The sequence below is a fragment of the Erpetoichthys calabaricus genome, chromosome 12, assembly GCF_900747795.2.
Source record: "Erpetoichthys calabaricus chromosome 12, fErpCal1.3, whole genome shotgun sequence".
Taxonomy (NCBI): Eukaryota; Metazoa; Chordata; class Cladistia; order Polypteriformes; family Polypteridae; genus Erpetoichthys; species Erpetoichthys calabaricus.
In genome coordinates this window covers 90,624,241-90,650,574 of record NC_041405.2, presented here as the reverse complement: position 1 = coordinate 90,650,574, position 26,334 = coordinate 90,624,241, and the positions used below count along the sequence as shown (strand labels likewise).

The following is a 26,334-nucleotide window of genomic DNA, read 5'->3' as shown; positions in this document are numbered from 1 at the left end:
ACCAATGATCATGAAGAGCCGCTTGTTGCTCTACTCGAGGCTCATTGAAAGTTCGTTCGGTACCTATGTACGCTGCGAATGTCTTAATTAAGAGTTCTCAGTTCGATGTTGTTTTTTAAAAGAGCAGTATGAAGGAAGACAAAGAGAATACAAAACCGAGGGAGAAAAGGTTGGAAGTGAAATCCGAGGAGAATGAAAAGTCTGATAAGTCTTGCAAAGAGAAAAAAGAGGTTATGACCAAGGTGCGTTACGCTGATGATGGTGGTGACGAATTGACAGAAGGGAAGGCCCGTGTGAGATCTGACGTTGACAATCTGGTTGTACAGACTGCGAAAGTTATTGAGTTCTTGTGTAAAAGATTTAAGAGCAAATAGCGTACACATGACAGCATGGCGCTGTATAGTTTTCTCTAAAAGTGTTTCTTAAACTTGTCTAACATGATGTTATTCACTTAAACTCTGTCGAGAGGACAGGAGTGCCTTGTTCTGTTTTTCATTTTAAATATTTTTAACCCTTACAGTAATCAACTGACGAACACCGTAATTGTTGCCAATACGTTTTTACGGGAATATCTGGTCCGTCGCGAGTGAATATTTATTTAATTTCCAACTGTAATCATGTTCATTTTACGATTGCTTAAGCACAGGATAAGTCAGTTACTCATTCCCTTAACATAAAGGAAAGGAAGTGGTCAGTGTTTTCCTTTACGATGCCAACCTAACGTGCAAAATAATGATGTTCTTTCCTGAGTATAACAAGAAGGATGTGTCAAAACTCAGCTGCAGCGCGTCGAGTTAGAATACTTTGATTACTATTCCATATTCCAAAACTATTCCATAGTTTTAAGGACAATTTTCACACACAGTAATTTGAATTATTTGTTCACCAGTCGTTCCTTATACAGTTGTCTTTGTTTGTGCTTCAGTGTCGTGCTGTGATTTTGCTGACTGACTTCAATCTTGGGAACCGTGTTGAATCAATACTTAATAATATATCGTAATTTCGGTTCTGTTTGTCTTCTTTACTTGCATTTCGTTCAATTATATTAAAAAATGATTGTTACTTTTGAAAAGAGGGCGCTATAATGCCGAGAACAAGTTATCGACGAAGCCCTCTCTTCAGCTGTCATGAAGAAGGATTTTTTCCCTTCAGATAATTTTACGTGTAACCTCCTTAGCGTTGCATTTCATCCCAAAAACCTGTAAAAAGCGTTGCATGTATAGTTCCATCCTGTGTTACTGCTCCCTTCACTCTACTAGCTGTTTTGAGATCCCTGGTTAAACTTCGAAGGTATTAGTAATACTGTGCAGAACGTTTTTAATATACTTAAAGCAAGGTAGTGGCATTACGTCTCTTCTTAGCAGCTAACAAAAATCGGTAACAGTGACGCTGAAAACTGTGCACAATCTGCTTAATATGTCTTGAATACTGTTCGTTTTGCTTGGATCACCGTTCTGTTCAGAAGCCAACCATTATAAGTAGTCTTCTTTGAAAGTAAAAGCACTTCCCCAGACTAGGCGTGTTGGCAGATATATACCTTAGTAAACCTATAAGGTGTAAACATTCAAACCCAAGTTTCTTAATATGTGAGGTCATTGACCTTTAATGTGAATAACTTAAAAATGTTACATGTAAGATATAGTATACAGTGAGCTGTTTGAGGAAGTCTTTGAAGTTATAGTGAATTCATGCCATTCACTAGACATTGTACAGAACCAGTCAAATATAGGTTATGTTTTAATCCACACTTTGGAGTACAAATCAAGATAGATTATACTAAAGTATTATGATGCAGGCTTGTGTGGTCTTGGTCTCCATATTACAAGAAGGATATAAAAGGAATAAAGACAGCACAGCAAAAAACTGCAAGAGTAATTCCTGAATCGAAGGGTATAAGAGAAGATTGAAGGAATTCAGTTGATTCAGTGTGTCTATGTAGAGACTAAGGAGTGACACGATGTTATCAAGTAGCATAATTTACAAAAACACCTACTGTACCTCCAGATCTCAAATATAACATTTTGGAAGTGTGAGTCAAATTGGAAATGATGAGCTATTTTGTATTAAATTGATTTTTTAAAGCATTTCTATGCTCTTATTTGAACTTCCATAGCTATTTATGCACTTACAATTTTCATATCCTTTGCTGCCAAACCATAGTAAATAAAATAAAAAGTAAAAATTTGCATTCAATATATCTGTTAAATTTTCATTGTTGTAGAACAGGAATATTTGTTATGCACAAAAGATAATCAATGTTCAGCTGTGTTTTACCTCCAGCATTTTTTTTTTAAGAATAAATTGTGCTGTAAGAAATAAGGGCTTGCTGGAAATCTGCAATGATGCACATTTTATTTCTTGTAATTCATGTTATATTTGGTTAGGAGTCCTGTTTCAAGAATGGTGCATTAAAGTTGCCAGTATGTAGTTAATAATTTACACAAACCAGAAATATGAAAACTTCATCAGGCAGTCCATCTCTAAACTGAAAACCAAGATTAACATTATTATCTTCTGGAGCGGGTGCTGGGCATTCTCCTAATAAAGTCGAAAAGTATACAGTATATTAATGGTTTTGTGTCTAGGTGAAGAACAGCTTTTGTAAAATACACTTCAGTAGCCATAACTTGTGACATTTCAGTTTAAATGTAGGTTAATCTATGCCTTTCTTTATGCACCTTAAGTATGAAACCTTTACTGAGCAGCATTCCTGTGTGCTGGGGAACCTAAAATACTTGGAGAAATGTATGCCAAAATATTGCATGGCTTGTGAGGCTTATTTTTTTTTTTTTTTTGTTTGATTTTTTTTTTTGTATGCAGATAGAATAATGGGAATCTGCCATATATTATCTTTAGAAAGGTTGTCATATAAACAAGGTTAATGTTTTTCTTTCTTCCAATAAAGATTGTTATCCGCCGCCTTCCCCCAAATCTGACGAAAGAGCAGCTTGAGGAGCAGCTTCAACCTCTCCCAGAATTTGATTACTTGGAGTTTTTTGCCAATGATACAAGGTATGAACACACGCATTCTGTTTACTTTTGTAGTCTCACTATAAATGGTTAAATCAGTAAAGTCCTAGACAAATTAAGTGTATTAATCCACCGCATAAGGAATATGTTCAGTATATCAATTTTACATATATTTCAGTATATCAAATTGACAGAAGCTTGATTACATAAAATCTGAATCTGCCACACATTCCAGTTAACCAGACTCCTGAATTGCAAGGTTGCTATATTTAAGCCAGAAATAGGTAACCTGTAACTTAATGCAGGAACTCACCTAGGATTCTGTTGGAGACAGTGTGCACCCTGAAAGTTCCCAAGGAGAAGACTCCAGTCCAAAGAGGTGGATATAGGTGAAACAAGCTAATATGTAAATGCAGGAAAGCATTACACAGTATACTTAGGCATTAATCCATAAGTTAAAAATGTCCACATTTTTCAACACCATGCTGTGCTGGATGATGATTCTGATATCTCTTGGGTTGGTAGGAAGGAATGAGGAATCCTAGCAAGACACTTCTAACCTAACCCCACAAGACAGGGATGCAATGAGAGTAGGGTAGTAACTATTAAGAGTATAGTCATACAGGCTTGGACGAGAGATAAGGCGCCTTGTTCAGTGGTATATTCTTGGTGCACAGATGGAAGACCTCCACAGGAGTGTAGATAAGCACTTTGCTAGAGCCAGGCAAAATTACCCTATCATACCTGAAAAAAATGTGTATGTGTTACACCTAACATCTCATCTTTCTAACCATACTATCTTTTTGGCAGTAGGCCATCCTTTATTTTCCCATCAAGTTTTTTTGGTTAAAAAGTCACTTGTGATTTGCTTTTTTTATATACTGTGGAAAGTTTTGGAGATGCCACTTTTAATTTCTCACCTTCTGTTGGTGCAGTGCACCTTAATTTTATAAATAAAATCCATTTTCCCAGCATAGTAAGCATATTCTTGCTGGATTTCTTATTGTTTCTTTTAAAAACTGTTAAAGAGAAAGCCTGAAATGTGTTAAGAAAGTATAGTGCAGTTCTTGCGGTGTATAGGTTTGTACACAAATATTTTGTATCATGTACTTAATAGTAAGATCTCATATTATTTAGTTTCAAATCATAGTGTAATTTATAGCCATGCACTGGGAAATGGGTTGCTAAGGATATTGCTTCACCTCCAACTAAAGGCATTGTGTCCTAATCTTGCAAATAGTATATTGTAAGGATGGTTCTAAATCATTTAATATTGGTTTAAAACTAAAGCCAATCAATACGATTTTTTTCTCCAAACTGTGCGGTGATCAGTTTGTTTCTCATGTAATTTTTCATCTTTTTTTGTTTTGCACCCTCCCCTACCATAACCTATCGTCTATGGAGAAGGAGCGAAAGCTTTAGATTCGTCAAAAATTTCAATCTCCATTTTTTTCAATGGATCTTAACATTTTAAGATCCCCTGATATCAAAAATATTCATAGGTCGATGATGGGTGTGTGTCTGTCTGTGTGGCACAGTTTCTTGAGGATGGTCTAGAGCTAAAAAAAAGCCTGTTATGAGATGACGATGTTCTGATTAGTTTTTGAGCCAAATCATGCAAGAGAAAGAGGCACTCTAGAGAAGCCCTCACATATCATAATTGTGCAATTAATTATGAATTCTTCTCATCATTTGCTATCATAATGGCCTATTTTATGATCATACAGATCAGCATCAGAGCAGTAAATAATTACTGAAATGTTATAGAATAGTTTGGGTAACTTGCTACCTAGGGCGCAAAGCCTACTGATGCCCACATCTGAATTTTTTTTCTTTTCAGTTTTCCTATTACTGTTAAATTCAGTTCAGTTCATGTTTATTGTACCAAGAGGGATATTTAGTATGTCTGCAGGTCTTGCATAGAGACCACAACATAATATAAAAAACACATCAACAAAGAACTTGGCTACATAAATAAAAAAAAGGCAGTGAACCTAATACTTATACCATCAGATTTTACATATTGCTTGCATGCTAAACCAACATTAAGACTTGATTAATTATCGACATAAGTGATATCCGAAGCCATGATTTAAGACTGTGTATTTTCATTAAGTTAAAATTTGTGTAGAACAGGAGTTCTTAACCTGAGGTCCATGAACCCCTAGGGGGTCCGTGAGGATCAGATAAAAATTAACATTTATATTCACTATACAGCCCAGTACTTTTGATTTAGAGTAGATGTTGTAGTAGAAGTAGTAGTAATGGTTGTAGAAAGTGTAGTAGTAGTAGTAGTAGTAGTAGTAGATCTGTTTTAATTTGCACAAGAGGATTACATTTCATAATTATGAGTGGCCATTACGTTTTGCATAAAAAAGGAGTGTTTTTTTAGATTGTTTACTTTAAAGTTTGATAATACTTTGTGTATGTATGAGACAATGAAATCTCGATAAATAAAATTTATATTACATTATACAATTATGTATACATTATATAAAATACATTATATTCATTGCCTGCAAAGTTGTGCTTATGTGAATATTTCTGGGGAAGGAGGTCAATAGCTATCATCAGATACTTAAAGGGTTCTGTGAATGATCCTATTTTTAGACTTACTTTGGCATTAGTGTAAGGAATACAGTATACAAAAGAGGTGAAAGAACACACCCCTTTTGGATCCTTAGTTGTTTAATTAATACACCACACCCTTCACTATGCTTCAGAACTTTATTGCATTTATCACAGGTATTAAAGGTCAAATATTAAGTCTTTTCTATTTTCATGATGATTTTTGTCCAGTTAAATGTGTTTTTATTTCTTTTTTTGAATATTCTGTTTAAATATTAAATATTCTAAAATTCAGAGTCAATGAGAAGCTTTGTAAATCTTTATTTTCAGTTTTCAGTAACTGTTGGGGGCCCTTTGCAGTAATAGTCATAGCCAAACTTTTTCTGTATCTACTAATCAGACCTGTATTTATAAGTTTTGATTATTTTAGATTTTAATGACCTCTTAAGCACAGCCATCAGCAGTGTGTCTGCAGAGAGAGCATCGACCTTGTCTAGAGGTTTACTTACTTTGGCAGTGACATTTATGTCTCTGGTGACTCTTCCTATGAAGTCAGTAGACAGATTGGGAGAGCATGGGGGTAAGGGGTTTGTGGCACTCCCGATATCAATACAAAAGGACGAAGGTCCAAGTCTTTAGAGTCCTGGTGCTTCCTGTCTTGCTCTAAGGTTGCTCACGGAGTCCTGAATGAGCCACATTGCCTGCATTGTGAGGGAGTGTCGGTTACAGCACTACGTCCATGTGGCACTGTTTAATCAGCCTGTAATTACTTATTATTCCTTAAACCTAACTTGTCATCATTACTTTACATTCTTGTATAACATCAATCTGGTATTGAAAATATTTAATTTTTGCACTTTACTGTAAATTTACTTTTTTTTTTTTTAACCTGACAGAAGCACACATTTATTGTGTATGATTCTATTTTTATTGTTTTTTTCTTTATTAATGCAAGTTGAGCATGTATAATTTAAATTAAAAAATATTTAAAGAAAATAATAGATTTGTTAAATGTATGCATGTAATGTGGGAAGTAATAGTGTTGGATTATATGAGATGGTCTCTGAATTTCTTTACTGTTTTGTTTTTACTAATGTAAAGCTGTTCTCAGTCATTAAATTTATGACATAGATATTCAGACTTATATTTCAGATGCTAGGTAAAGTTTTCATATTGTAATGACATCTCTATATAACACATGTATAAAACTTTGTACCAATATAGCCTTTTCTAATTGCTTTTGTTTTGTTGGCAGCCTGTATCCACATCTTTATTCTAGAGCATACATCAACTTCAGAAACCAAGAAGATATAGTTTTGTTTAGAGATCGTTTCGATGGCTATGTTTTCATCGACAGCAAAGGTAAATTAAAACCATAGAGTAAAAGAAATACTTCATCCACTTAGCATATTAAAAGTTGTGTTGTAAACATGGGTGCATTGTAATCTGGACAGGTGCTAAGTGCATTGAATTGTGGTTTATGACAACTTATATTCCAATTACTGATTGGTAGATATGTGTCTTTCAGTTACCTTTCCTTCAATTTGCAGTTATTTGTGGGCATCTGTCTTGTGTTGTTTGTGATGGTTGCTTTGAAAAAAAAACTCTCACTTAGTGGCTTTGTCTAGGAAACTGTTTTTGTCTTAGCTTAGCATTCACAGTCAAATAAACCAGTTATTTGTTACAACACTCCTGCATTTTAAGTTAACATTGCTATCATAATGAAAGTGGTTTATTTATCTTAATGACCTTTGTAGCAGCACTTGGTTTTAATTATGTGTTCCTAATTTACTCTAGGATATTCTTCATTTTTTACATTCATATATTTCCTGTTGTAAAAACAATTACTTTTATAGGATTTAGTAACAGGTTTTTTTTGTTCTCATTTTTTTCTTAACGTTAACTCCATAAATATTTGGACAGTAGCACAATTTTGATAATTTTGGCTCTCAATACCACTATAATCGACCTAAAATGAAGAAATAATTTCATGATTGAGGTGTAGGCTTTCAGCATTAATACAATATTTCTGTTAAACCCTTGAATCATATTTTTATACATGCTCCCCCCCATTGTCAAGGGCTCAAAAGTATTTGGACTATTGACTGACAAGCTGTTCCATAGCCAGATATAAACAGGTCCCTCATTATATCATTAACTATTAAGCAGGCAGAAGGTCTGGAATTGATTCCAAGTATGGAATTTTCATTTGTAAGTTATCACTGTTAACTGTCACTATGATGTCCAAAGAGCTATCCATGCAAGTAAAAACATGCCATCTTTATGCAGAGAAAACAAAACGAGCCCATCCAAGACATAACAGAAACACCAGGAATGGTCAAATCAACAATCTGGTTCATTCTTAAAGAGAAAAAACACACCGGTGAGCTCAGAACCAGATGGCCTGGGCAATCATGGAAGACAACTGTACTAGATGATTGCAGAATTCTTTCCTTGGTGAAGAAAAAACAATTTACGACATTTAGCCAAACCAAGAACACTCTCTGGGAAGTAGGCTTATCATTCTGAAAGTCTACAATAAAGAGGAGACTTCATAAAAGTAAATACAGAGGGTTTACCACAAGGTGCAAACCATTGGTAATCATCAAGCATATTAAGGACAGATTAGACTTTGTCAGAAAATTTAAAAAAAAAAAAAAGGCCAGTTTTGGAATAGTTTTCTTTGGACAAATGAAATTAATATCAGTATACAGTATACTAGAATGATGTATGGAGAAGAGAAGGAACGGCTCATGATCTGTAGCACACCACATCATCAGTGAAGTATAGTGGAGGCAGTGTTATGGCATGGGCATGCATGACTGCAAATGGAAGTAGGTCACTGTTGTTTATTGATGATATGACTGCTAATAAAAGTTGCAGGATTATTTCTGAACTGTACTGGGCTGTACTTTCTGCTCACATTTGAACAAATGCTGCAAAACATATAGGATGACGCCTCACAATACAAATGGACAATGAGCCAAAACATACTACAAAAAGCAAAACAAGTGCTTTTCAAGGCAAAGAAGTGGAATATTCTTCAATGACCAAGTCAATCAACTGACCTCAACCCAACTTGACATGCATTTCACTTGCTGAAGACAAAACTGAAAGCAGAAAGTTGAATGAACAAGCATCACCTGAAGACCACTGCTTTGCCAGGCCTTTACTGCATCAGTAGGGTGGAAACCCAGCATTTGGAGTAGGCCATGGTTTCCAGCCTTCAAGCAGTCATTGAATGCAAAGGATTATCAACCAAGTATTGAAAATAATTGTTATATTCATGATTAATTTAGTTTTTCAAAATACTTTTGAGACCCAGAAAATAGGGGGACCATGTATAAAAATGTCTGTCTTTTCTAAATGGCGCATGCAATGTTTTTGTTAAATGTCTTAAATTAAAGCTGCAAGTCATTTCAAGTCCATTGTGATGGTGCACACATCCAAAATTATGAAAATTTTATCACTGTTCAAATACTTACGGACGTATCTGTATGTGCAATTGTTTTTAGCATAATTTTGCACATTTTATTTTATAGAATTTTCTAAAATTATAGGTAATTTGCTTGGTTTTGTATGCATGTTGATCCTGACTGTTTTAAAGATGTTCCCATTATACCAGAACTGTAGTAAAAATACATTTTGGGAAATACTGTCTTTTTAATTTATCATTTTTTTTGCAAATAAGGTCAAGAATACCCTGCAATTGTAGAGTTTGCTCCATTCCAGAAAGTTGCAAAGAAAAAGGCCAAAAAAAAAGATGCTAAAGCAGGAACAATTCATGAAGGTATTGCTATAACTTGCTTTTAAAGTATAATACGGTATGTTTTTATTACGTGATTTTCTTCTCCTTTGCTGTTTTTGTTCATCCCAAAAAGCAAGAAGCCGGAAGATCACCATGTTGTTTTCAATATTTGTAGAACTATTGAACCTAGTAAATATTGTGATTTTTTTTTTTTTTTTAAATATTGTTGCCTTTCAAATGCTGACTTGCACATCTTTGTTGCAGATTTTTTAAGTCAAAAAAATAAAGACAAGACTATTTATTTCAGGGGATATCTTAAACTTTAAACCATAATAATGCATTGACATTGATTTAAATACAACATTCTTAAGAGACTGACAGTGACATGTAGAGGTAGGTATCCATGACCGTGTCAGTAAAGTTGTTCTTCATCAAGGCTGAAGAAGGAAGATGGTTGGTTAGTAAGTGTAATTTGTTAAGTTTGCAAACGAAGTACATTTAGGATCATCATTCTTTTACTTGGAACTTTGATGTATGAATGTACTTGTACTGTACCATGATTCATTAAATCAACCAAATTGCTTGATATGTGTGAATTAGTAAAAATCCCAGTAAGGTTCTGGCATACATTACATACGTACATTTAGTTTCATTTTAAGAATTCCAAAATTGTTTATTTAGATGCAGATCTTCCATCTTAGGTTGAAAATTGTAGTAAATTATTTCTAATCACTGAAATGGAGAGAGGGAGTGGGAGAATTCACCAGGAGAAAGTTCAGCTGTAAATATGCAGGACTTGTACTAAATTCGTATAAGTTAGTTTTTCAAATTACTTTTTGCCATATAAGCCCCTGCTGTTATGAAGGCGACATAAGCCTGATAACTTTATTTGAAAACAAACACAAAACTATCCACGTCCTCTGCAAGAGGCACTTGTTCCAAGTTCTGGACGTCTGATCATTTCTCTTTTTCTTCAGTGTTAAATGAACTGTCTTTTAATAAACCATTCTCATCTTTAAACTATGGAGCATTCCATTCAGGCTTGGTTCCTGCTTTGTATTGAGTCCTAACAGGATTGGTTCCTACTCCAGGTCCATGAATTAGATTAAGTAATGCATTGAATACAAACTTTTTCTGGATTAGACAATAAGTGTTGGTTGTTATGCATTTACATTTTAGTTTCTAGTACTCTAACTATACTATTTAATGTTTATTAAGAGTATCACCTTTTCTTTTAGCATACGGTAACTTTGGCAACATGAATAAGCAACTGTTGTGTACCATAAATAGACTATTTTTTTGTTATTCAATGCTGAGTAATGAGCGCTACTAAAAATAGAGTATTTTATAATGGCTTGAAACATAAACACATGTAGTATTGTAACATTTATAATTTCTAGCAGGTGGTGGTCGACAGTTTGCTGATAGGTGTGCCAAAAGGTTTGATAGCAGGATGGAGAGTAAAGCTCATGTTCCTATAACCCCTAAAGTAGATTTATTTGTTAAACACTGTATATTTGAATGCATAGTAAATTTGAACATAGTTCCTATACATGCTTGTTTTCTACTAAATATTTGATTGTTTTTAGCAATTATAGGTTTATTCCTGTGCAGTCTAGGATTAGGCTACAGTTAAGTGCCCTTATATACTTTAAACATTTTAACTTTGGAAACACATCATACATAAGAATGTTAACTAAAAACAAAAGTACTCTACACTTCTTATATTTTTTAAACAGACTCAGATTTCAAAAAGTTTTTGGAAAATTACAATGGTGACGAAGAAAAAACTACTTCAACTCCTGAAACGCTTCTTGAGGAAATTGAGGCCAAAACCAAAGAATTAGAAGGTAGGTAGCATAAGATGAGATCTAAAATTTAGATTTTAATTTCTTTATCCTCACTAGTTTGGTTTGTTAAATTAATATTTCCACAGGGTGTCAGTTTATTCATCATTTCATACAAGGCATGTTTCACCCTGTGTCACTCAACAGTAACATATTTGCTCTGTAGCTAGAGGAACACAGGAAGTTCAACTTACAGGTGAACAACCATGCAGTGAAATGGGCTTTTAGAAATAATTCAATGTTTTATCTGTTTACTTATTTTGTTTTTGGACAGAAAAATGAAACAAGGAATTGGAAATACACCAATACTATTTTTTTTTTTTTTTTTTTTTTTTTACAATGACAACGATACTGTGTCAATACTGTAGGACAGTACAGAGTACTTAACAAGTAGATTTATTAGAAGGAAAGATGCTGCATTATCAAAAACAAGAGAACAATGTTATTTAATAAGTCATAGTGAATGAAACACATTGCATTTGCTTACAAAAGAATAAACATGCATTTAAATACATTTTATTAAAAGTAACAGCAACTCTTGTAAATGTTTGAAATTTCGGCACAAAAAAAAAAACTAAGCGTAATTCTTTGCAACTTATACCTAGCTTAACTATGCTTTCAAATGTTAGAGGCAAGTTCTTTAAAAAAAGAAAGAAAAAAGAAAAACATTTCGGTCTGTTTTTTTTCTTCTGTCTTTTGCTGTACAAATTAGTACCTACTGCTGACAAATGTTTTTGTGCTAACGCAGCTATTTAAGCTAATCGGACTATGTTGCTTGCCCAGCAGTGATGAATACTGTGTGATCATGGGATATTAGTTTCAGAGAGGTATGTCTGCACTTCGTTTATTGCCATGTGTACATAGTAGAATAAAATTCTTACTTGCATACCTCCTCTGAATAGTGACAGAAAATACAATACCATCAAAAGATGCACACAAATGTATTTCTAACCTGTTTTAACCCTATGAACATATGTTATGTGTAAAATGAAAGAATTCTCATTGTCAGTCCATTCACAATGGAAACTCGCATACTGGTTTCTTTCAATAAAGTAAATCTATCCTTTTTTTAAATATTTTTCTTTTATTGTTTTTAGCGTAAGTACATAGTGGTTACTTCATCATTAATGGCATCTCTGCATAAAGATCAGCTGCAAACCTTACCGTATTGTGCATCTTACCACACAAGGAGTCATCCGGCAAATCATTCTAAGTGTGAACTGCAGTAACATAAAACAGAGTAAAGGGATTTGAAGCATTAAAGTATATTTCAAATACTAAAGGCATGTGTAAATCCATCCATCCATCCATTTTCCAACCCGCTGAATCCTAACTACAGGGTCACGGGGGTCTGCTGGAGCCAATCTCAGCCAACACAGGGCACAAGGCAGGAACCAATCCTGGACAGGGTGCCAACCCGCAGGACACACACAAACACACCCACACACCAAGCACACACTAGGGCCAATTTAGAATCGCCAATCCACCTAACCTGCATGTCTTTGGACTGTGGGAGGAAACCAGAGCGCCCGGAGGAAACCCATGCAGGCACAGGGAGAACATGCAAACTCCATGCAGGGAGGACCCAGGAAGCGAACCCGGGTCTCCTAACTGCGATGCAGCAGCGCTACCACTGTGCCACCGTGCCGCCCATGTGTAAATCACATACTGTATATTCTAACTTCATATCTGTATCTGGCAGCTCTAGTGGAGATAAGCTTTGTACCCTGAATAACCCTGTATGAACTCTGAGATCAAAAACATAAGGAAATCTGACTGGTCCGCAATAGCCCAATAGAGTGTAGGCACGGAGCTGGACAGTTTGACATCTGTGGCAGAGCGACGGGCACTGAACAGGCTCCTGTCAATCATGGAGAATCCACTGCATCCACTGAACAGTATCGTCTCCAGACAGAGGAGTAGCTTCAGCAACAGACTGCTGTCACTGTCCTTCTCTACTGACAGACTGAGGAGATCGTTCCTCCCCCACACTATGCAACTCTTCAGTTCCACACTTGGGGTGGAGGGGAGGGGGTTGTAAACGGTAACATTATACAATGTTATTGACTGTTATACCTGCCTCGCACTCTCCACCTTGCATTTTTTAACTTGCACTGCATTTTTATCACTCTTTAATTAATATTGTTTTTATCAGTATGCTGCTGGAGTATGTGAATTTCCCCATAGACAGATTAGATAGATGGCGATTAATAAAGTATCTATCTACATTTAAGTGCAACCTTATTTCTCTGGTGGAATACAGTTGTGTTAAGTATTCCCCGATTATATCCTCCTCATGTATTTAGCATTAGAAGTAGATTACAACTTTTTGTATTTTATATTCCGGCCCTCCTTGATTTCTGTCACTTGACTTTTGGGTCCAGTGCATGGTTGTTTGTTTGTTTGTTTGTTTATTTATTTATTTTTATTTTTTGTTATTTTTTTAATAACATAGTTTGCGGCCATAATACAGTCTATACAAAGTACAAGTACTTACGTGGCCATATCAGACCGACAGGAAGACTAATGAATAGTATCTGTGCATCCCACTAAATATAATTGATAAAACTATAACAAGTTTGTAGATGGTTGCCAGTGAAATAGTGAGTTAGAGAAAGTATTTTAAGAATTTTGCTGGAATTAAGGAAAAATTGGGCAAAGTGTTATACGTATTGAACAAGAGGAAAATAAGTAAGAAAGAGAAAGTGAGAGGTGATGGAAAGTACAGTGTGAACTTTGTCCTGATGTAGAGCAGTTGGGGCAGCATCAGTATTGCTGCAGTTGCCATTGAAAATAGGTCAGAGAAGATGTAAGTGAAGAGAGTGTTTATGAGCATGGTTTACTAAAAAACTAAAAAATATGCCTGATAAACATGGTCTCAGCATATGCCATTCAGGTATGGTAAAAACAATGAATAGAATAAGGAGTTTTAAGGTGGGTATAAGGTCCGAGTTGGCAGTTTGAATGGATATGTGGATCAATTGTTAATGGTCATAAAATAATTTATGGGGCTTCTTGTTTGGCAGAAAAAGTGATTGATAAACATGAGAGCATTTTCTGATTCACTGATTCAATAAAAATGTTTGTGGATGGCATCACTGTTTATTAAAGAAGAAGGTAACATTTAAATTTGGTAGACTAAGGATCAAGACTGACTGCTTATTGGGTAAGAGGAACAAATAAGACATACCACAATATTTGACTATGACGACTGTGTACATCATTTTGAAGCAGTAGATATTTTGGACAATGCAGTAAGGAAAATAAAGAGGACGTGTTTGCCAAGACTAAGTACCAGGAAGTTTAATATCAATAAACGTCAAAAAAGAAAAAACACAAAATCAAGGTCTAAAATAGCAGAACAAGTATAATATCCATCCATATTACTAACCGAGAATGGTAAACCGGAAGGCACAGACGCAGGTCTTGCTAAACCGGAAGGCATGGACGCAGGTACACGGCGATGGACCCAGGAGACATAGTGCGCAGGCGCCTACAGCCTGCGTCTCATAAATCGCAAGCGACGTGTGATCCACGGCGAACGAAGGAGTTACAGCTCAAAAACGAAAGAGCCCAACTAATGTAAATAAGACATGAAGCAACAACGCGCTCATAGCTAACGACTAACGACACAGCCACACAGAAACAAGGATTGTGCACTGCACCCCAGAGTCAAACGTAAGACACTACGGGGTCCGCAAAGGTCCACAAAGAGAGTACGGAAGGCGCATGCGCCTACAACGCGCTTCTGAACTAAACGTCCACACTACACAGCATGGTCCGGGTAATAAGAATAAACGAACTCTCTGTATTAAACATACGGCATCCTCACACGTCCAAACCATATAGCATATGTGAATCACATTACAGTGATGCATTATTAACAGTACAACCACAGAAAACGCTCCGTATTAACAGTAAGTGCTATTATCCATATTACTAACGATAGACTACGGATAACTGATGGAGTCACGGTCACGGCTCCAAAACGATCCAGCTTCACCGCGCGTCAGAAACTGCGGAAGCAAAGCAGGCACGGGTTCAAAATGCAGCGCGTGTCTGAAATGCCGCAAGCAAAGCAGGCACGGCTCCAAAAAGAAAGAGCTCGACTAACGGGGCTACAAAAACGAACCCGCCTGGATAAAACAAATGAACGCAGGTGCCTACAACGCGCTTCTCAAACAACGCAACCAAAGGAGTCACGGCTCCAAAACGAAACATCTCAACTAACGGACATACAGAAGCGAGCCCGCCTGAATACAATTAATGAGCGTAGGCGCCTACAATGCGCCTCTCAAACAGCAGAGTCAATAGATAAATGGCAAAGAAAGAAACGACAGACGGCCGCTAAACAATTCCGCCAATTAGCTGACAATGCATTCTGTAATCCTAATGAATGTACTTCCTTTGTTCGTCATCTACACCTTTACACTCCAATATATATCATACATTCATCAATGTATTTCGGGTTACCCAACACCGGGGGTAGGCGAGCGAAGCGAGCAGGGGGCAGAGCCCCCTTGTATGTTTGGATTACTTCAGTGTGTTTTCTGTTAATGTTTGCAAAGTTGTAAGCTGTTTTTGAACATTTTCTATGCTATGCTTATTTTTTCCTAAACATACGTTTTTGTTTGCAGCAAAAAAAACTACACCTCTGTTGGACTTCCTGAAAAATAAACAGGTAATTTTTTTACTGTTTTACAATCCTATCACTGTTGACTAATTTTAATTACTTTATTTGTAGATTTATCTTTTTATTTTAACATACATACCTAAGATGTTTACTGTAATACTAAGAATGAATTACACTTAAGCATATGAGCACCACTACTCATTGTATTAAATTCATTGTGGTGATTGTTATTTTAAGGTCAGGTCAGGCTATGGAGTATGCACTGGTACAGCACATTACCGCACCCACCACACGATGAAACAGCTCGGGATTCTGGTTGGCAACCCACACACAACCCATCCCCCCCCGGCAGACACGCGGTCCAGTCACACCCTCCGGAAATGACCCTCTATCTGCCACAGCCAGGTGTTACGTGGGCGTCCTCTTGGCCTGGTCCAACCACTCGGGTCCTTAACAATTAAGATCATGCGAGCCAGATCACCCTCTGGGAATTGTGCCATATGGCCGTAGTGCCGTAACATACACTCCCTCACAATGCAAGTAATGTGCCTCATTCAGGACTCAATGAGCAACCACTCATTCAACACAAAGCCAAACCAGCAGTTCCCAAGGATTCTCCAAAGAGACACAGTACCAGAGGAGTCCGGTCACCTATCAGGTCACTGGATAGTGTCCATGTTTTGCAACCATATAGCAAGACAGGAAGCATCAGGAATCTAAAGTCTTGGATGTTTGTCATTTTGCTTGGATATCGGGAGCACCACTCATCCCTTTCCAGTGACCTCATGACCCCCCCCATGCTCTCCCAATCCATCTACTGACTCATAGGAAGAATCACCAGAGACATGAATGTCACTGCCGAGTTAAGTAAACCTTTCGATAAGGTTGACACTCTCTCTGCAAATAGACACACTGCAGTTGACTGCGCTCAACAGGTTATTCAAGTCCTGGATCTTGGTTTTTATCCAGGACACTTGCAAGCCCAGATACTCGGACTCCTCGCTCAATCTCTCAAGAGCTCAGGTCAGAGCATCCATTGACTCCACGAAGATCACAGCATAGTTAGCAAAGTCAAGATCAGTGCATCTTTCTTCACCAACAGATGCCCCACAGCTACTGGACCCACGACCTTGCCCAACACCCAGTCCATGCAAGCATTTAACAGAATAGGAGCAAGAACACACCCCTGACAAACCCCAGAATCAACTGGGAAAAGCAGAGGTTCTGCCTCCACTCTGCTCAGCACTCACAGTACCAGTGTACAGGCTGGCCATGATGTCCTGCAACCCTGAGGGGATCCCTTGAAGTCTCAGAATGTTCCACAGGGCAGCTCGATCAACTTAGTCTAATGTTTTACGAAAATTCACAATGGCTGCAAAGAAACTCTGCCGGTATTCTTGTTTGTGCTCCATGAGAACCCTCCGTGCCAGGATGCAGTCAATGGGAGACTTCTTAGGGGTAAAAAATTACCCTTAAGTTCACCCCCTCCCCAACATGTGCTCGTTTTTTAATTTTATTTTTATGGTGCCATACTTTTTACAATCTAATATAACCATATTTCTGTGTTTCTGATCTTTTGGCCACCTGTCTGCAGTAAATTCATTCAGGGCTTTTGTGTTTTATGTAGAAGCAGTAGTGGCAGTGCAGAGAAACGACAAAAGAAATGGCAAGAAAGTACCCACCTTATCTGTATAGTATTGTTTGCTCAGGCTGCGTGACCCACTTTAGTTTTAAACAGAGAAGCTTGCCAAGTTTTCACAATTATCAAAGCCTTTCTTGTAAAAAGTGAATCCCATACTCAGTAACGTGTAATCACAATTTTCTTGGTAAAAGAGAATCATATACATAATCTTTATCAGGTTTCAGGCAATAAACTGAAAAGGAAACCAATTTTTGTTTAGTTTGTAGAGCTGATTACAAAGGTTTCAAGTATAATATTTTAATTCAGTTGGTTTCTGTATAGCACTATTCATGGAATACATGCTTAGAGTGCTTTCACACATTTACAGCTATAATGCAATAATAAGTTTCTAAACCTTACAACATTATCATAAATAAACAGAAACTATGCTAAAACTGTTAAACATGTGGTAAAACAGTAATTACAATTTGTTTGATATAAAACATATGACAGTATAAAATAAGTATACACCTATTTACAGATTGACTTTTCTGTATTTAGTAATAGTTTTGATTCAATATTGACTATAAAAGTGTACAATTTATTACTAAATATTCAATTTATACGAAAACGGCAAAACTATTTTTAATTTTCAAGTCATAGTCTGTAATCATCATAAGTAACTTAGCTAAGGAGAGTTCAGGTTTCACTGTCTTTATGGTCTGTTATTTGCGGAGTGTTTTGACTGGATTACTATTTTTCTTAGAGGCTAAGAGAAGAGAAGCGAGAGGAAAGAAGGCGGCGAGAGCTGGAGAGAAAAAGGCTACGAGATGAAGAGCGAAGAAAATGGCGTGAAGAGGATCGTAGAAAGCGTAAAGAAGCAGAGAAACACAAAAAAGCTGGAGAGAAGCTGTATGAGAAGGAAAAAGTAATTGAGCCAAAAATTAAGGTGTGTAATATTTTACTAGATTATACTGAATGCAAATCAAGTATTGGACATTTAGTATATTGCAGGACAGAGTAGAGATGAGCCGATGATTGATGATATTTTCCTTCTTCGATTGGTGGGGCATATCATCAATATACAGTAAATAAACATCGTCAATTGGTTCCAGACATTTGCAGAACTTTCCTCAAAGTACCAAACTGCACCCTTTTTTTTTCTTTTTTTTTCCTTCTCTTTCCTTTGTATAATCTTCCACGCCTCACAAGAAAGCTGTCGGATACTCCTATTCACAGTAGGAGGCATGTAAGATTCCTGACTTTAGCAGGAGTGTGCTGTAGCTGAGGGAAGGCAACCTGATTAGCGCATTGTGGTATAGTGGGTCCACAGCTCCTGTCAAAGGCTAGCTTTAAATAAATAAGCACTGCGCTCACGGCTTGGTTGAAGGGGCGTGGTGGTTGTGTGGCTGAAGCGGTTCTCGGCGCGATTCGCGATGTGGGCATTTCTCACCTTAGTGCACAAGTGAGAAACCACCTGCATCTGTGATTGTTCCTGGGGCTGCTGATTTGCCACAGCTGCCATGCCCTCTTGATAAATAGAAGCGCGAGTCAGCTAAGGAAGAAGAAAAGAAAAAGGTGAGAAAGAAACGGAGGTTGCAGAAAGAAAGCAGGAAGCAGTGGATAGAGAGAGAGAGAGAAAGAGAAAGCCGGTGCGGGAGAGCGAGCAAGTGCAGGCTCGCGTTGCAGCTATGCAGGAAGCCTGGGTGTTGGGCCCACACCCAGAAGTAGTCGTAGTGGTTGCTCCCACTGTGTGATCATGGAGCAGGAGTGACCAGTGATGAAGGGCGGATGACTCTCCGCGGAAGACAGCGGGAGTCGGGACTTGGGACGTGGTGTCCCCAGTGTGAGAGCCCTGGTCGTTGGGGAATCTCAAGTTGCTGTCAGGAGGAGTCTACCGAAGCCAGGGGTCGGTGAGGCGATCCAAACAGCAAAAGTAGGCAATCAGAAGGTCAGCTGCATGTAGGGTGACTCCCCTATTGAGAAGTACAGACGGGAGAAGTAGGGGAGCCACCAGGTAGAAGACACCGGGCTTGTAATGTTTTTAAAAGACTGCTTTCTGCATGGTTTTAACCTTGTTGTTTTAAAGAGTTTTCAAATGGATTTTAACCTCCACTGTTCACATTTGTTTTATGGATTATCTATTTAATAAAGAATTTTTTTTAAATCACTGCACTTTATTTAATTTGAACATTGTTTTGATTATTGTTTTAAATAAAAGCACTTGGCACTTTTATACACCATCCCCTTGCTCCATTGTTATTGCCTCACTGGCTAGATCATCAGTAGCATTACCGACGGTGTTGGGTTCAAGGGCTCCCGGTTATAAGATGGGAGCATGGAGTCGAACCTGCATCGTCACATGCATCACATATAAAATTTGAATTGGAAGACTGCAGATGTATGCTGCTATGGTCCTCAGTGTGCCCATTATTTCTCCCTGTTTTGTAGCATTGTTTTAGTCAGCTTACTCTCCTTAGCACAAGTTGGAATTCTTTTGAGACTTTGGCTGGTTTGCCTGTTTTAAAGGGTCCACTGAAACTGCTCATTTGTGGGATGGAATGTCAGCTTATCTATTGGGTGACTGATTCCCAGGTTAATGCAGCTTGTAAATGACAATACAATATTTTTTGGACACAATCTTTTTTTCCTCACCCATTTATCCTGTGTTGGGTCATGGGGCAGCCACAGCCTGTCTTTGCATAGGTTTTATAACATATAACACCACAGTGAGATTTGGTCTTGTGGGCAGTGCTTGATGTCGGCATGTGGATCCCCACTCCCTTCAATATCCCATACTAATAAACATGCACTCTGACCTCCAAGGGCGAAGGTCCTGTAAAAGTAATAATGAAATTGGAGGCTCCACTTTAAGCATTGATTGTGGGCAAATAGGAGTGTAATTGTACTGTGTACACAAGGTAATAAATCTGAAATAAACTGATTACATCATATATCAGAGAAGTGCCTTACATTTCTTAAAGAGCCAGTCCAATTGATGTTCTACATGTTCAGTACATCATACACTGCAAGCTCGCAGTACCAAATCAGTGCTGTGCACTGCGCACTTTTTGTGGCATGTTGTTTACCACACATATGATAAGAAAAGGTAGAATATGCACTATAGCCAAACCACAATGAAACAAAAAATAACTTTTTTTTTTCTTTTTTTTTTCCCCCCTCCTACATGCGGAGTCGCTTTTATTTTTTGCTTAGAAGATGGTAGAAAGGGAAGTCAGGGAACAGGGATTGAGTCAGTAAAAGTAATTACTAACTTCTAGTTTTCTGTTGGTAGACATTTATTCTAATCCTTTTCATGAGGCAGTTCTAATTTTAGAGTTTCATGCCAATATGGCATTGAGATTGTTAGTACTGTTAAATAAACTTGGAATGAATCACTTCTGAATTATTGTAATAACATTACTGAATCCCTCAGTGTGCGGAGTTACAGGAATCTGTGAGACAACAAAACTAACTGTCCTGAGCTAAAACATCCACACACCATTCCCCACCACCCCGTGCAGATGCTTTCCGCAGTACATGGGTAGAGCAGTTAGTTATTCTTAATCCACAAGCATCTCTCCAAAAATGGCCCCCCAATGAAGCGATGGTATCAGACATCATCAATGTTTTGAAATGACGATGTGGACTTTTAAGACATGTCACAGTGCTAGGACAGAGTGACGTTGGTGCTCTTTTTCTATATATTGTCTCACAAGACTTGGAATCTGCATCCCGCAGTTAACTGACACTTAACGTCAAAAGTCAGTTTCACTAAAGCACAAATTTAGAAGATGCGGCACTGGGCCTCTCTTGGGTTTCACATTTCTAGTTTCTCCTCTGATCTGACTGATCAATCACTGGCAAATAGCATTTGGAGATTTCTCATTGTTGCATCATTCACTCAGCACTTGATGAGTGAACAAAGGCCATAGTTCTGTCGTTGGCAACCTTGATCGACAAAACTTTGAATCTGTTATCAACCAAAAGGTCCAGTACACAAAGGCAAACAATGGCAGAATTTCCACTAATTCTATTGTACCCTATTGCAAACAGTAGAACTGCACCATCATCCAAGCCCTAAATTCTGCTCTATAGCATATTGTATGGCAATATCCTATTGCATATGGTATGGCAATAACACAGGCTTGAGTGACCTTCTACTCCATAGAGGAGGCCATGCTGTAAGAGCAGAAAACCGTCTGTAGTGGAGATCGATGTGGGTGCCTCATTGAGTCCAGCCATGCTAAACTCTGATCCACCTATCTAGTTGGACTACCAGAACTCTGAAAAGAACATTTAAAAACTGTCCCAGAATTAGTGATGTTTCCTGAGGTAATTCTTTAGATAGGAATTAAAGAACTATAATTCATTAGTGCCTTTCCCTATAGAAGCGAAAAGGTCAAACCAACTTAGCATAAATTTATGTTTATGATGTTTGTTGTCCTTTGGCTGTATATGCCTGCAAATATATCCATGCTTTATTTTCCTTAAGTTAGGAATTATTGTAATATTCTAATTGTGCAATAAACTGAATACATTTCTGCACGGTTTTGGTGTCCTGGCTGGAGCGTAAATCAGAGATGATCTTACTGATTTTGTATTACTTTTAGAAGAAAAGTTACCAATTTTATTACAGCAAAAAAGTCATTTCTATGTATTTATTCACATTAAAGATTTTAACCTTTTATATAAAATAATGCACATTTAACATCACTCGATTCAGAAAGGGTTGCTCTAACACTGGTAAGTGTTTTGGTGTCTTATTGGGCATATCTTGCTGAGATCTGGTATGTGTAACTTTTCTTGTAAATTTGCGCTCTGTATTATTCCTTTAAAAATGTATTTTTGTTTGTTTTGTAAAGCATTTTAATGGTGTGGTCTAAGAACGGCACTAAATAAAATAATTGACTGAAATCAGTGAGAGTTGGGATGTTGGGTGACTGCAGCTTTCCTTCAATTAATTGATAATAAATCTGATCTGCTCCCTGTGTGATCTTCAGTGCACCTCAAGAAATGTTACACTGTCTCACTAAATATTGTCTATTATCAAATCATCTTGTAAAATCAACTAATCATCAACATTTTATTACCAGGCTTGTGTTCTTTTTTTTAATTAGTAGAAACCTGCTTACCATCAGGTTGATTTAAAAACCTTTACTAATTTTTTTTGAATAATCATACAAGTTTTTTTTTTTTTTTTATCATGTGTAAATGTAGCACAGTAAAGAAAGGTTACATACTAGTGTAGTAAAAACTACCCTTGTATAGTCATGACACAAAAAAAGTAAGTTTATTCTTTTCAAGAATTTACTTTTCTAGCTTAGGTGGTAAATTTGTGTTGCTGTTTCCAAACAGCTTCTCAGAAAACCAGAAAGAGATGACTTTGAATCTGAAAAGCTTAAAGAAAAACCAAGAAAATTAGACAAGGAGAAAATAAAAGATGATAAGTTTTCTATGGGTTTTGGAAATGAGCTGAAGAAGAGACCAGAAATTGGACACAGAGAGGACAAAGGAAGGAAGTGAGTGTGCAGATTAATTCTTCTTTTATAGTAAATGCTTTTTTTATTATTTGAATATTCCCATGATGTTACAATTTAGTATTTTTATATATAAATAGTATTGTTGATATTCAACATTGATTTTTTTCAATATAGCAGAATTATGTTAGGATGGTTAGTTGTAATAATATTTGGATAAAATCTTTACTTACTGTTATATTTTCTGCAAATAGTTTTTGCTGTATTCCTCCAAAATGCAGGTATGATGAAGATGGTCGTAAAGATTACAGAGATTTAGACCGAGAAAGAGACAAGCGTCAAAGAGAGAGGGAGCGTCTAAGGCGCCTAGATGAGGAACGTCGAAGAAGGAGGGAGCACCATGATACTGAATTCTCTTATCGAAGAAGAGAAGAGGAAGGTAAAAAAGAAAAGGATTATGTGTGGGAGAGAAAGAAAAATGAAAATTCAGTTGACTCTCACATTGGCAGCTCTGACAAAAATGAAAAAACACTGAAAGACGATAAAAGAGATGAACCAGTGAAGCGTGATCGTCTAAGAAATAAGGTAAATGACAGTGCAATAGATACTCTAACACTTAATACTGCAGTTATAATTTTTGAAAAGTTGCCCAATTACATTTGCATAAACCAATGGCTTATAGAATCTTTACAGAAATGCCCAAAGAATATTCTGTAAATAATATTTTAATGGACTTGCCAGTTATTTATAAGTCAAAGTACTAGTGATAAATTCAGTGGACTCTAATAAGTTAGAATTTTCAATTCAATTAATTTATTCTTCATATGCACCCAGCAGACTAAGTAATAAGAGCATAATGTTATTAACATTATTTGTCTAAATTTGTACGTGTTTTGTTGATTATTTTTTATTTATATGCTACTATCTTACCCAAAAATATTTTAAAGTTAAAACTGCTGCTAAGATCATGGTACAATTAACTCTTTGTTTGGGATTGATAAAAATTATATTTGGGGATTTTTCTTACTGAGTCACAAGTCGATAAAAACATCATCGACCCTAAGCCAAGAGCAAATCCTAAAAATATGAAAGTCTAATATGCGCTTTCTGCACATTCTAAGTATTGCATCTTGAAACCAAGCTTGTTTTAAGAGCAATAATTAGAACCACATTAATACTTATGAATTATTATTTATTGGCATGATGGATGTTGAAATATTTGTGGATACATAAAAAAATATATATTTTGCTGGTCAGGCAAAACTACCCTGTTTAAAAATAATCTGTTGCATTGTTCCTTATATCAAGCAGACAATTTTAAGTATTATTTATTTCGACAACCTGATATATTTAATAAAGCATGAATGACAGTTTTCTAACCACCTGTTATTTGTTTATTTCATTTTTAAAATTAATGTAAAATCATATTGATATTATTAAGGTGAGTGGAAAAGTTTGAACAGGAAGCACATTCCTTCGTATTTTATGGTGCTCAAAGTGTTGCCAGCTGATGTAACTAAAATGTATACATCTTATGAAAATAGGGCTGGGGATTTGGCAGATTACCCTAACTAAAGTGTTACACATTTAAAAACAGTCTTTGCAATAAAAATACATTCACTGTGGAATTTTTTTCTCAACCTTTTTTTTTTTAAACCTATTAATTTCTGCTGTTTCTTTCATGTAGGACCGGCCAGCTTTACAGCTCTATCAGCCTGGTGCCCGAAGTCGAAGCCGTGTAGTCAGTGCAGAGCCGCCTTGTGAAGATAAGAAATCGGAAACAGATGCCAAAACCTCTCAAGAAAAAGGAGAAGATTGAGAGTTTGGGAAAGGAGAAGCTGGTTCTCGATGATCAACAAAGCTTTAAATTTAGGCTGGATTTATGTGCCTGATCATAACATACACTTCCAACACTGGTGTGGATCGACAAGCAAATCATTATGCAGTTTGAGGGTGTGGTCTCATAGAAAACTGCCGAAATGCTAAGCACTTAGGGCTGGCTATACAAGAAGTCAAAGCTTGCAGGGACCAAATACAGTAACTCTGAAGTGACATAAGGAACACATGGAGTCAACGGAAAGAATACCCAGCATCATTCAGGTTCTTGCCTGAATAAATCTGCCTTGCCTTATGTATGCTTTCTAAACAGTAATTTGTTAGCTTGGTTAGAAACCGATCAGACTATGAGCAGTTAACAGTGAATGGTAATATATTCCTCATATAAGTGATGCTGGTCTAGAGTTGGGAAGAGCAGTAACACAGTCTTATTTCAAAGGATATTTTATGCAATTATTGTAGACGCTATCAAGTTAGATACAGTTACAATTGACAGCATGCTTGTAAATGTATCTGATATGCAGAAAACTAAACTAATTTTAGGTCCAAAGCAGATCTTAACATTGCTATTGGCATGCAGATTTTCCAATTAAATACAAATTATAGAATGTCTCAAATTCACAGCTATCTTGTAGTTGGTTTTTTTGACTAGATTGTGGATTCACTATCCTTGGATGTTTGTAATAAAATTTATCAAGCAGATGCTTTTGGAATATATTTTGCTTTCTTTTTGTGCAGTAAGTTTTTGCATAACTTTTTCGTATGTGTTGATTTTTGATGCTTCATTTCTGCAATAATCTCTAGTGCCAGTGTTATTTCAGAAGTCTAAACAATTTTAGAAAATAGCAAATGTTCTGTAAATTTGTAACATCTTTTGCTTCTTATTCTGAGGATACATGCTTCTTTATAAAGTATATAGCAAATGTGCAGTGAGCATCAGAATTTTTGCTGCATAAGAATTTGCCCACTTATATATTAATATATACTCTGGTCCGTAAGTATTTGGTCAGTGACACAATTTTCATAATTTTGACTCTGTACACCACCACAGTGGATTTGAAATAAAGCAATCATGATGTGATTGAAGTGTATACTTTCAGCTTTAATTTAAGGGGTTTACCAAAAATTTCATACAAGCTGTTCAGGAATAACAGTCATTTTTCTGCATAGCCTCCCCATTTCCAGGGGCTCGGAAGTATCTGGACTTTTGACTGACAGGATGTTCCATATCCAGGTGGGAGCAGTTCCCTCATTATTTTATTAACTATTAAGCAGGTAAAGGGTCTGGAATTGATGCCATGTGTGGAATTTGCATTTGGAAGCTGTCACTGTGAACTGTCAATATGAGGTCCAAGGAGCTGTCTATGCAAGTACAAACAGTCCATCATTAAGCCAAGAAAACAAAACAACCCCTTTAGAGAAACAGCAGAAACATGGGGAGTGGTCACATGACCATTTGGAATATTCTTTAAAAAAGGAATGTACTGGTGAGCTCAGCAAAACTACAGAAGACAGATATGCCGGATGATTGCAGAATTCTGTCCTTGGTGAAGAAGAAACCCTTCACAACATTTAGCCAAACCAAGAACACTCTCTTAGAGGTAGGCCTATCATTGCCAAAGTCTACAATC

The 26,334-nt window shown here is 36.7% G+C and overlaps 1 protein-coding gene across 1 annotated transcript; it reads left to right on the top strand.

Moving 5' to 3' along the window:
• The first annotated feature begins 8 nt into the window (after positions 1-8).
• On the top strand, positions 9-25,405 carry upf3b (UPF3B regulator of nonsense mediated mRNA decay). The gene is made up of 10 exons (XM_028815862.2): positions 9-242; positions 2,906-3,012; positions 6,794-6,900; positions 9,230-9,328; positions 11,026-11,136; positions 15,771-15,814; positions 18,154-18,336; positions 22,746-22,909; positions 23,149-23,452; positions 24,555-25,405. Exons 1-10 carry the CDS (start codon positions 129-131, stop codon positions 24,684-24,686), a joined length of 1,365 nt encoding a protein of 454 aa, XP_028671695.1. The 5' UTR covers positions 9-128; the 3' UTR covers positions 24,687-25,405.
• Positions 25,406-26,334: the final 929 nt, after the last annotated feature.